Source organism: Pleuronectes platessa, chromosome 9 (assembly GCF_947347685.1).
Source record: "Pleuronectes platessa chromosome 9, fPlePla1.1, whole genome shotgun sequence".
In the NCBI taxonomy this organism is placed as follows: Eukaryota; Metazoa; Chordata; class Actinopteri; order Pleuronectiformes; family Pleuronectidae; genus Pleuronectes; species Pleuronectes platessa.
This window is the reverse complement of record NC_070634.1, coordinates 15,180,169-15,192,925: the sequence shown is the minus strand read 5'-3', so window position 1 is coordinate 15,192,925 and position 12,757 is coordinate 15,180,169. Positions and strand designations below refer to the sequence as shown.

Genomic DNA, 12,757 nt, shown 5'->3' with positions numbered 1-12,757 from the left:
TACAAGGATGACCTGATTAGAATTTTGAGTTCAAAAGTTGAAGTCACTTTGACCACTATAAACCTTTTACCCTTTGAATGCTCAAGTTTTAGAACACTTGAGAGAAATATCCCCTCAGACTCAAAGATTGATTGATTTGATTTCAGTGGTTATAGTTATGTTCATGTGACCTAATATGAATACGAATGAGTGTGGTATTTCTACAATTCATAGATGTGTTCTGTATCACAAGGCTGTTTAAGCATCATTTCCATTTGAGATCACGGATAATCTGACATCGGTATTAAATCATCAAATGCTTTCAAATGATTTATGCTTCAAATACCTCCATAACAGGAAATTTCCTTGACCATCCATTCATAATCCAGATGTGTGTTAGTGTGGGTGTGTGTGTGTGTCTCCTCCCACCATCCTCCTTCACTTAACCAGTGATCGCCTCGTCCTCCATTATCATGCAGGATGAAAGACAGCTTCATACAGAATAACACATGAGGAGAGGCCATTAGTCTGCGAGCTTCAGACCAGAGGAGGTAGGAGGATACGATTTAATGGACGCCTTTCCTCCCGAGCTGTGGAGGGTAAGACCAGTCCTTCCCTCTGTCTGTCTGTGTGTGTGTGTGTGTGTGTGTGTGTGTGTGTGTGTGTGTGTGTGTCTGTCTGTCTTCCTGGTTCATTCAATATCAGATCACCGGCGGTCAGCTTCGGAAGCAGGCGCATTGATTTTAATTCATATCGGAAAAGAATAAAGTCAAGCTGGGAAATAACATTTAGCGGTTTAAGAGGTTGGAGAAGAGGTTTCATTTCTGGCATTTGACTGGCAAATAAATATATAAACTGGCATCTGACAAGGGTTTCAATATGAGTGGCTGAAAATGAAAACGTCTTTGAAACAAGTTGCATGGACGAATATCTGAAGGCTGAAGGATGAAGCGATGTTTTATTGCCGGCCTGCTGCGTCTTTGAACATGAACTGCTTTGTGATAGAGCTTCTGAATCTGAATAATTGCAGGCTAATTGTGAAACTGTCAGAGGGAATGTGACTGGACTTTTAATTTTGCCTCCTCCATTTTCTCTTGTTGCATTTCTTATTCTCTTTCCCCACCTCTCCTCTCCTCCTGCCTCTGATTCAATGGCACATTGTGTGAGCAGGACCTTGTCTCGTGTATCCATGCTCGTGTTTGACAAACCTTCGCCTTTTTCCATCACAAAGCTGTAGCTCCTCGCATTGGCTCTGAAGGTCGCCTCTGCTTTCAGAACACACATGACTTAATACAACGCTTTCAAAAGCCTGTGTTGTTGTTGACTCTTGCTCCGGCAACACAACAACAACACAAAGATATTGTGGCCTTGGTTTGTAGATGCTCAAACAGGCTTGTTAGCTCCACCAGGCTATTACCTCCACCTTGTGTTTGTTTGTCTGGTAGTTAGCAGGATTACGCAAACACTCCTGGATGGACAACCATGCAACTTGGTGGAAGGAGTCAGTATTAAGTCAGGGAAGAAACCATTTCAAGTTTGGAGTAGATCTGGATTGGTAGACAGATCCAAGGTATTGACATTGCCCAGGGAATGATTCATGGATCTCGATGAATAAATCAGGCATATTTTGGGGGCTGATATCTATGAGTGTGTGAAATTTATTGCGGATCCATATAAAAATCCAGATCTAGTTAATTTAAATGTGGTTTCATCATGGGACTGTTAAAGCACTGTTTGAGTGCCATTCCAGTTTCTGTCCTATGTCTTACCTCTGTGTGTGGCGTAGAGCGCGGCAAAGGTGACGACGAAGAAGGTGGTCGAATATTTCCCAGCATTCACCAGGTGAGGGAAGGCCCTCTTTGTGTCACGGTAGCGCCGCAGACACTGGATGAAGCGGAACCAGGCGGGCAGGCACTGGATGATGGCACGCAGTCCGTACGAGTAGCTGTGGCACATACTGCCACTAGGATCTAGAATAAAAAAAGAGAAAGAAAAGAGGACGTTATAATCTCTCTCTCTCTTCTCGTTATTCACAGTACTCCCCTCCCCACAGGACATCTCATCATTATGAAAGTCACACAGTGACCTGTGTGTGGCTGCACATTTCCCTTCCATTAGCTGCTTGTTAATTGTGTGAGTGAGGGCCGAGGTGTCACTGCTGGTGCAGTCGACCGATAGCTATTAAAACCTTGTTCACATCATATCTCCTGACAGGAAACACTGTCAACATGTCACATTTACAACTGAAGGATTTATGACTTCATCTCAACATCGTGAGGAGAAGCAGCGGCTGAAGAAACAAATACTATGATCAATGCCATCAAACATTAGACCCTACTTTGTGTTTACTGTAAATATCTATTGTCTTTACCCTTTATCTGTAATGTGTGCATATTAGTATGTTTGTGTTACAATTTCTCATACTGCTTTATCACCAGAGCATTTATATTTCAGTTAGGCCTGGTACATTGTAAGGATTTCTACATTGTCAATTTCTAAAACCCCTGAGAATAAGTGGATAGTTTGCCAATTTGGGATCAATAAAGTACATCTATCTATCTATCTAGTTGCAAACAGATGTGATATCTGTATGTAGGTGGATACAAGATACTACAAAGTTCCAGTAAAGAAAGCAGTACAAATACAAAACATTATTTCAAGATTACACTTTTATGGGTAATTTAACTTTTTTTTATAAAGGATATTAAGCATGAAAAGTGAGTTCAACATAGATATTCAGATTCTAAACAGCGGTGTTCTACCATTTGCAGTTAATGTTTTCTAACATAGATGAAGAGAAACAACAGACAGATGTGCAGAAGACATGAAGTCTAATATAAAGCCACAGTGAGCATGAACCTGTCGTCCCACCTTTCGACGAGGGCAGCAGACCCTTGCTGTTGCTCCACTGCAGCTCAAAGATGTAGAAGCAGACGAGATACTCCAGGTCCATCAGGACAAACACCAGAGAGTTCAGCTGATCAGCCAACCAGAAGTCGGCAAACTCCACGCGGTGAAACGGCGCCGTGAACACTCGGAACTGGAAACAGACAAGGAAGGTACAGATATGAGAAACAGAGGTAAACCATTGATGGGCACTGATTTAGTATTTTTTTTAATCTATTTTCATTAAATTCAACATAAACTCAGTGATTAAAATGAGGAAGAGAATTTAAAAAAGCTGCTGAAAACATGTCCTGACACCGTGACTTGAACGAGTCAACAATTAATTAGTGTACGAGCAGGGAACATCCTCCACTAACGATTAACGATGTGTAACACACAAAGGGGATAAAGCCTCCACACTTTTTTATCAGCTCACCGCAGGACACTAATGAGTGTACGTTGTGTACGTGTGTGTGTTCTTGTACAACACAAGCACATGCAGACCCGGTCTGGCGGCCCCGGCCTCTGTGGGCTTGGCATTTGGGATATGACTTTTTAGCAGGAGCTCAGTTTGTAAAATGATACAACCGCGCTCAGCTCTTTCCATTTACCCCTCAGGCTGCGTGTGACATTCAGGGGCGCTCTCCATGTTTCAGACGGGAAACCTACACACACTCTATACCTCCACTGCAAATGTCAAATATTGATCTTCCCTTTTATTTTTTCTTCCTTTTTTCTTCACGTCCGCTCATCGCACATTTCTCTTAACCTGTCAATCACAGGGTGTATTGATCTGTGCGGATGTCTCGGCGCTAAGCCAGCTGCACCCGGGTGGTTTGGTTTTTCATTTCTTGTGCAAACACAAAGTAATCCAGGCGCTCGCTCTGCAGTTTGTTCCATAATGAAAAATTTTGTCTGGTGTTTATTGTCAGAGAGAATTAGCACACGGAGCTTGGGAACATTTTATAGCACTGCTCGAAAGAAAAACAGGATCGTTTGACAAATAATTTCTTCTTCTCAATCACTCAATGCTTATTATTCCTTGATGGTTCTTTTTTTCTGACAATCATGAATAGCAGCTCATATCGGATCTACTCCTGTTGATTGTCTTGGGCCGTTCGAGACGGAGGCTGATTCTAGAGTCGCACAGTGAAGGAGGGGCTGAGGTCCTGATGATGAGGGAGCTGTGAAGGACACAAATATGAGCAGGGGGTCTGCCGCTGATACTGAGGGAGGGAGGGCGGGAGGAGGAGAAGTGGATTGTGAGGAGAGGAGGAGGAAGAAGAGGAGGAGGAGGAGGGACAGAGGCGCTCAGGGCATCAACATACTGATAGATCTATGCCAGTAATGATTGCACAGTCACAGCCTCCACTTCCCCTGAGACACGGCTGCATTCTATTATCCTCCGACCCTGCTGCCCTCTGTTTCACTACATCCCCCTCCACGCACACGCACGCACACGCACGTACACACACACACACACACACACATACACACAATCTAACACACATGCACGCATGCACACACATTATTATTTTACAGTAATTTATTTATTTACTTAGTAAAATGGAGAGACCAGAACAATGAAAAATTTGGGGAAAAAGAGAGAAGATAGACAATATTGACAGATGTACACAAGCTAACACAAAATAAAGCAGTAATAATATTGTATTTGATAACATAATAATAGTCTGGGATTACATTAGTTTGACTGGGTATTTGTTGGTAGGTGTGTGCGTGTGCGTGTGTGTGTGTGTGCATCTGTAATCATGTTTATTTTACCCTTACCTTAATCTAAACCAAACCTTAAAACATGCCTCACCTTAAAATGTATTGATTCACATTATGGGGACTTCTTGTCCCCAGAAAGGAAGACAAGTAAACACATTTAGGTCCCCACAACATGAGTACTAACTAGACCACATAGACACACACACACACACACACACACACACACACACACACACACACACACACACACACACACACACACACACACACACACACACACACACACACACACACACACACACACACACACACACACACACACACAACCCTCTCTCCTGCAGGCTGATAGTGTGGCTTGGACAAAGAACAGAGCAACATAGGATTTTCACAAGAGATTGATATCTGAATCATACATGCATTCATCATGTGAGACACACACACACACACACACACACACACACACACACACACACACACACACACACACACACACACACACACACACACACACACACACACACACACACACACACACACACACACACACACACACACACACACACACACACTGAATGTGTGAGCTGACACAAAATAGAAAAAATACGCCAAAAAATGCACTATATAATAAATTTCTAATAGCTCTCAATATCTCATACTAAATTCAATTTGCTTCCTGCAACATGTTCTGTCGGTTTAGAAACGTACTGCCAAAATAAAAATAAACGAGCAATAAGAAGATAACCTCACAAGGTGTCTTTACACACAGATAAGAAGGTCAGTCAAAACTTCAGGTAAATACAATTCCACCTTATCTAGACAAGACTCAGCATTTTTGTATGGGTGAATAAAACAAATCTTATCATAGCAATGGCAAAAAATTCAGGAATGATATTTCTATAAACATATTTGGTTATAAATATTTTAAGCTCATAAATGGTATTTTGGTTAAGATTAAAATATCCAGATATTGGGTTTTGTGTGCATGCAAACTACAACCATTAGGAATTCAAATTGAAATTTCACATTAAACCACAATCTTGCATTTTGTGCCACAAGCCAAGTTACTCTTGCTCTAATGTCATATCTAATAGTCAGCTCACACATCACATAAATACTCACAGCTGTCAACAGTAGCATGTGTGTGTCTGTGAACATTGACTGTTTGGATCATTTATCCACTTTGAGTTTAAGTCTTCGAACAAATCACACCAGAGTCCGACATGTTTTCAGATTCTCTTTTGATGATCATACACCAAGGTTTAAATGTAATTCTCCCACACAGAACAAACTTCACTAGATGAATGTGTGCACTGACCAGCAGCTTGAGGAGCCAGAAACGGGATTTGTAGTAGCCGGTCTTGAACGGGTTGATGAGGAAAAGCAGCATGAAGCCATAAAGGATGAGAGGGTTGATCTGCATGGGGAGGTAGGTGTACTCTGAGTAGAGACAGGAAAGGATGCTGAGACACCAGAACACACCCATGAACCCAGCGATCTGTAGCAGAGGGAGAGGAAACAGGAGAGAGAGAGGCATTTACAGGAAGCTCTGTTTTGGTGTCGCCAGAGTACAACTGAAACAAAAGCATTTATATCGATCTAAAGACCAAGTTCCTCCTCTTCCATTTGGCTCTTCATTCTGACCTCAAACAGGTGTTGGTGTGACAGGTTGTTGCGGGGATTGATCTCGAAGATGAGAACATGGTTGACTCCGGCCTGCCTCCATCCGTAAGTGTTGATGCCCAACAGGAAGAGGAACTGGATCAACAGGAAACCGCCCCGATAGATCCGCACCAGAGGCCACACGTTCTCATAGCGGATGAACACAGCACCTGATGGAAGACAGCGGATTGTCTCGTTTTGGAATATATCAAACAGGAAAGCTTTGACTGTATGAATTAAAATATTTGTGTGACTCACCGGTGAGAATAAAGGCGATGGCAAGAATGATGAAGAAGCCGCAATAGAGACCCACACGGAAGGTTGTCCACGCCAAAGCAGGCTGAGGAAGAAAAATACAAGAAAACATTATTAATACAGAAACCTGAAAACTGTATATTTATATGCTTGTTGAATCAAATCATTTTCAAACTACAGATAAAATAAAACTTAATGCAACTCAAGTTTAAATTGCATTTTGCCATTTTGGCTCCTGTCACCTGCTTCAATACACCTGCTTTACACATGTCTGTGGGGGACATTGGAAGTTGAGAGATCAATAGTCACAGAGCACAACTCAAGTCAGGCCTGACAGTAATGAATGCAGTAATAACAGTAGATATAACATATGAGGGTAAAGTGCCACTGGCCTCTGTTATTTCAGAAATATATCCTGTGGACAATGGAGCTGCACTTACAAGATCAATACTGAAAGCTCTCGTGGTTTCTCTCACTTTGTCTTTTTCCCATCTTCTTTCCTGTCTCTCCACGTCTCACGATGAGCTTCTCACAGTTTGTTTTTGACCAGTGTTCATCGCCAGCATGAATTGTGGCCTTATAGTCAGTCGAGTTCCAGTTTACATCTATTCACACCCCTTTAATACGATGAAGAGCAAATATTCATCATGTGGATCTGCATACGTACAAAGGTCCTGTACAGATCTGGTGAAGGCTTTGAAGGAATTCAATAAAAGGTATTAAGTGTGTTTTTGTTGTGATTTGTTTGAATCCTTGAGATGTGCTGAAAAATGTCACAATGATCTTGACCTTTGATCAAAATCTAATCATCTATTTAATAACCTTGAAGCAAATTGTGTTCAGGAGAATGAAATGGAAAGGCGTAGGAGTTTACAAATTTGTTCACAGAAAGCTCCATATTGTGGGGATATGGGCTATGACTTATATGTATATATTCTTAGATAAATTCATATATTGCCATTTTATCAATTTTATGTTATTTAAGTTTCACGTCCGGTTTCATGACCGCCTTGGAAAAGAAATCAAATAACATAAACTCAAGAGGAAAAATCTTTTGATGTGACTGAACTCCTCCTCCTCTGCAGTGCAGACTGGTTCTGTAGGCTGTAAGTAGACTCAGCTCTTAGTGGCTAAGGTTCAGTCTTGAGAGGAACAAATCAGGGACACACAGAGACTTCTAATCAGCAGGTCTCACCTGAGCTGCCCCCAGTGGAGGAACTCTCAGTCTCTTCATGGCCCTCTGACGATCTCCTCCCTCCAGCTCTGTGGTGACAAGAGTCTGGACACACAAGACCACAAAACACAAAATGTCAGTGTTCTGTGTTTCATTGTCCACCAGAATCATTGGATTATAGTGTGTGTGTGTGTGTGTGTGTGTGTGTGTGTGTGTGTGTGTGTGTGTGTGTGTGTGTCTGTGTGTGTTTACCTCTGTCTCAGAAATGAGCTGTGTGATCTTTTTGCAGGTGTAGAAAGGCGCCACCTCCACATGAACCACGCGCCAGTCTGCGCCGCGAGGAGTGTCCAGGACCTTGTCATGCTTCTTCAGGATCTTACGGAAACCAGTGAAGTTCAGGTTCTGTGGACGGCAACAAGGAAACACAAGCGAGCACGAAATGATCAATCCATTAAGGTTTTGTCCTCCTGTTGCTAGTGCACTGCCTGCAGTAAAAGTGTGTGTGTGTGTGTGTGTGTGTGAGTGTAACCTGGTAGTTCTGCAGCAGGATGAGGCTGAGGTAGAACTCGCTGAAGGCTAGCTTCAGGTCCCTGATGTTGTGGTGTTTGCAGCGCTCCTCCTGCGACAGGTGGAACATGGTCTTGCGCTTGCGGAGGCCGGGCGGTGCGTTGCTCTCGCGCTGAGCGTCCAGTGACGACTGGAGCTCATTCTGCAGCGTGGCCGAACGCCTCTGGGCTTCAGCGAGCTTTTCTACAGAGAGCAGGGACAGGAACACGGGTGACGGGAGGTTTTTAATTTCTTTGTCATTGAGGGAAACATTTAGCATGTGTGCATGTGCATGTTTGGATTATGCCAATACCAATGCTTGTGAGCTGTGCAACTGACGCCTTCTTTGAACCACTGGAAATCTAAATGACTGTTCTTACTCAGTAATTATATTAATTGTAGTCAGTACCACAGAGATTTTATGTATTAACAGTTTTTTCTAAGAGCAACATTTACTGTTAATAGTTAATGCAACAGTCCGTCCCTCTGTTGGACATGTTTTTTGAAAATCTAACTGTAACGCCTGAGGATTCTTTTCTGACAAAATGCTAGAGAGAGATGTAAAGTCTTCAGTTTGACATCAATGATCCTGAGACAAAGGAAACATTTTTTCCTCTCCTCTCCTCTCCTCTCTTCCCGTCTCCCCCTGTCTCCACTCCTTTAGTTTGTTCCAAGAAGCAGAAACATGGAGACTATTAGGCTGACTCGACATAAGGAGCCTTTATGCAGGTCAGACGTAGGTTAATAGAACCACCGTGAGTGACAGACAGGGAGAAGAGCAGGGCCCGGGCAGCAACCTGCATTCCATTAACTCCTCTCGTACTTTTCTGACAGAGATTAACCCTCATTGTTCTGCTACATTTACTATTTTTAAACCAATCACAGAAGCCAAACCAAGCTACAGTGACTTGCAAGATCGTAGAAACCATTAAACAAACAGACCTGGAGTCACATTAGTCACGCAGATATTTTCTTGCAGCTCTGTATATATAACAGCAAATCTGATTCATCCTGAAGCTTCCAGCCCGGCAGTCGGGAGGAAAAGAGACTCCGGTGTCATGAACTGAGCAAACCAAGAGTGGTGGTGTGGAGGGCTCACCGGTGACTTTCACACTTTGTCACTGCTTGAGCGAACACACAAACACACACAGATTTCCAGATATCACCCTGCCTGCCGCACAGGAACGCCATTGCTTTTCCTTTGACATGTAAATTCCCCAGAATCCCTCTATGGACTCATCTTGTCTGTCAAAACAACAGCAGGAGCAGCGTGAGAAAGTCAAATGTAGATAAAATCTGAGAGTGTGGGAGAGCGGCGTCACTTCCCAGCAGAGGACGAGGCCCGGACAGGTTCTCTGTGTGTGGGCTTAATGAACCTGAAAGAGACGGGTGTTGGTTTTCGCTGATGTGAGTTTTTTAAATGGAGGATTTTCGAAGAACCTGTTTGTTCTTCTTCTCAACTCTCAGTTACAGAGAGGGTGAAAGGATATCTCGTCGAATCAGCGGTCTGCAAAAACTTCTGCTCGGTGTGTGTTTAACCTGCGATGGTGAAAGTGTTGTCCGACAGCGCAGCGCAGCAGAGCGGCTCTGAGAGGTCGGCGACCCCTTTCACAGAGAGATACTGTACGGATGGAAAAAGCTACGTGGAGGCGAATGTCTCATGTGAAGTCGGAGCACGATTTGTTTCCATCTCTGCTTGTGTTCTCTCTCAAAACCCTACCCAGCTATTCAGACCACACACACACACACACACACACACACACACACACACACACACACACACACACACACACACACACACACACACACACACACACACACACACACACACACACACACACACACACACACACACACACACACACACACACAGGCATCTGATAAAGCCCGTCAGACACATCTCTAATGTCCTGCTCCCCTCTCCCGTGTGTGGATAAACAAGACGCCCGGGCGCATGGAAGGAGACACTGATGTTTTCATGCACAACATTTAACCTCACTCCTCCTCCGGTGTGCTGAGGAGACAATGACTCAGTCTAACACTAAGCTGTCAACATTACATATCACATGGTAGCATTGAATATATTACAACTGAAAGTGAAGCCATTGTTTTGTTCTGTTTACAGAATCAATTCAACGCAAAATAATTAGTGATCTAACATAAAGACTCCTGAACCGTAGTAAATCAACCTCCTGTAACAAGGTCCACAATAATTCATGCCCTGTTTATCTGCAGCTCCACTCAACCCTCCCTGACGGTTATATACGTCCCATTATTATGAACTGGAACAATCTCGCCAGTCAGCCTTGGCCCTCCGTTGACCTGTAGAACCTGCAGTTACACAGACGGCCTCTAGAGGAAGCACCGCCTCCCGTTGGATACACAAACTACTGCCTGGAGCTGAAGTTCAAGAGCAGAGGGCAAAATACCAGAATATATCGCAGCCTCCATCTCATGTTACGTTGCACACACACTCCCTGGACACCTGAAATACACACAGCCAGCCTGCTCGCCTGAACATGACCAAGCACTGCCTACTTCGATCAAATCACCATGGTTAGACACAATGACATCTGGCACGGAAATAGCAGAGCAACACGTCTCTCTTAAACACAGTACAGAGTAAACAAACTGTGCAACAACTTATAAGCACTGGTCCTAGAAAGTAGTATTTTACACATAACTATTACATTTTTATAAGCCAATTAATCCTACTCCATAAAAGTTATAAGGAGTTATTTTTACTTTTATTTAAAAGTACATTGGTCTGAAATGTATTGAACCATGATTTGATGTTTTCTGTATTGATCATCTCCGGTAAAAGTGGAATAAATAGATACCTGAATAGAATGTGTTGATTTTCAGCAGCTCCTTCTCGCAGTTCTGGAAAAACCTCTCCTCAAACTTGGCGTAGTATCTCTTCACCGTGTCTTCATCTGTGACTGTGCAGAGAAAATAAACAGAGAGAGAAATTGTGATTAGTTGCACGTTTATATTCTTGATCTGAGCTTGTGTCAGGGATTCCCATTCATAAAGTCACACAGTGTTCAGAACAGTGATGCCATCACATGGTTTATATAACTAGATGTAACTTAGGGGATATATGTTTTCATGACCTTTGGTTCCCAAACCAAGTCTACCAATCTTTAAAAAAAGGTATTTCTGTGGACGTATTTATGCAGAGAGCGTCTGGACCGTGACAAACACACGTCCATTCAGAGTTACAGTCGGGTCGATGGCTTCCTTCCGTCTCTTCTCTCTCACAGAAACCTGCAAATCTTTTTCAGAACCAGTTAATTCAATCAGCATCGATGCTCTGTCTCAAATAATCCTCTGCTTCATTCATAGCAGGACACCTGACACCTGACAGAACGGGGGGGGGGGGGGGGGGGAGCAGTGTCCAGGGCAGAAAACACACACACTCTAACACACACAAACTAACAACCACACACTCGCACACACATTGATTTGAACAAATTGGTAAACCTCAGTTACTTAAAATACTTAAGTTAAAACAATTGTTTGTTGTGAGATACATTAATTAAACATCATCCAGTGATTTCCATACAGTATTCACTTCTCATATTTTTTCCACACAAGTTCTACATTCTCGACGATTTAGATCTGCAGCATGACCAGGACCTAGATGACAAATGAGGAGTAATTCTAAGCAGCATGATATGTGATTTCTCTGGATAATGGTTATATAGTGTTGTTTCCAATGGTTTTATCCCCTCGTAAACATGAGCTGCTATAAAAACTCACCCCTGGTTGCAAACGTGCAGATGGAGAAGCTTTCTATTCAAGGCGGTAATAAGAAAGAGACGCCCCGGGCAGCAGCCTGTCAATACCATTGTTCTACTCACACACAAACATGTTTACAGCATGGATGTGTGAGCCTGTGATGAAAATGTGGAAAGATGTTCGATAAAGTCCGACAGCTTTACAAGGAAAATAAATGAGAAAAATGCCTCCACAACTTTTAAAGGTAATCAATTTTGAATTAAACAACATTCTGCAGGTGGAAATACTGCACAGCCTAAAGTATTCAGGACAAATCCTCTGGAGCATGAGGAAGTTCCTACAGTAGATGTACAAGAACTGCTGCGGAATACACTTCAGCCCATGTTAGTGAAATGGTTTGAGTGCATCAGAGTATCGTGCTCATTTAACATCCAAAACAAGATCATTAGAGCAATAACCAAAGGCTTACAAATGGGACTGTATCCAACCAACATTAATATGTGGAAAAACATGTAGTTTGCAAAGAAGAAGTAAAATCCACTTAGGATGAACAGTAACTTTATCTGAGAGCTCAGCGTCCTCGGCAGCCTCCAGCTGACAGGCTGCTGGCTGCAGATGGATGGATGACTGTGTGCACGGAGGGATACATGCTTGAACTGCAGAGCAATCGTCTGGCTAACAGGTCAGCTTAATGACTGAGCTCCGGCTTGTCACAGGACAAAGTAATGGTCCCATATGCGTCTTCATTTAGATCTGCAGGTAAGATGCAGACTGAGTTGTATT

The 12,757-nt window shown here is 43.0% G+C and overlaps 1 protein-coding gene across 1 annotated transcript in view; it reads right to left on the bottom strand.

The window, feature by feature from the left end:
- The window catches only part of xpr1a (xenotropic and polytropic retrovirus receptor 1a), a 67,512-nt gene that overhangs the window by 10,516 nt on the left and 44,239 nt on the right, over positions 1-12,757 (bottom strand). The window contains exons 3-11 of the mRNA XM_053431289.1: positions 11,071-11,172; positions 8,214-8,434; positions 7,937-8,086; positions 7,706-7,789; positions 6,514-6,595; positions 6,238-6,425; positions 5,912-6,091; positions 2,851-3,019; positions 1,749-1,949 (exon numbers count right to left, since the gene is read on the bottom strand). Coding sequence (XP_053287264.1) covers positions 1,749-1,949; positions 2,851-3,019; positions 5,912-6,091; positions 6,238-6,425; positions 6,514-6,595; positions 7,706-7,789; positions 7,937-8,086; positions 8,214-8,434; positions 11,071-11,172 — 1,377 coding nt within the window. The remainder of the gene's footprint in view (positions 1-1,748; positions 1,950-2,850; positions 3,020-5,911; positions 6,092-6,237; positions 6,426-6,513; positions 6,596-7,705; positions 7,790-7,936; positions 8,087-8,213; positions 8,435-11,070; positions 11,173-12,757) is intronic.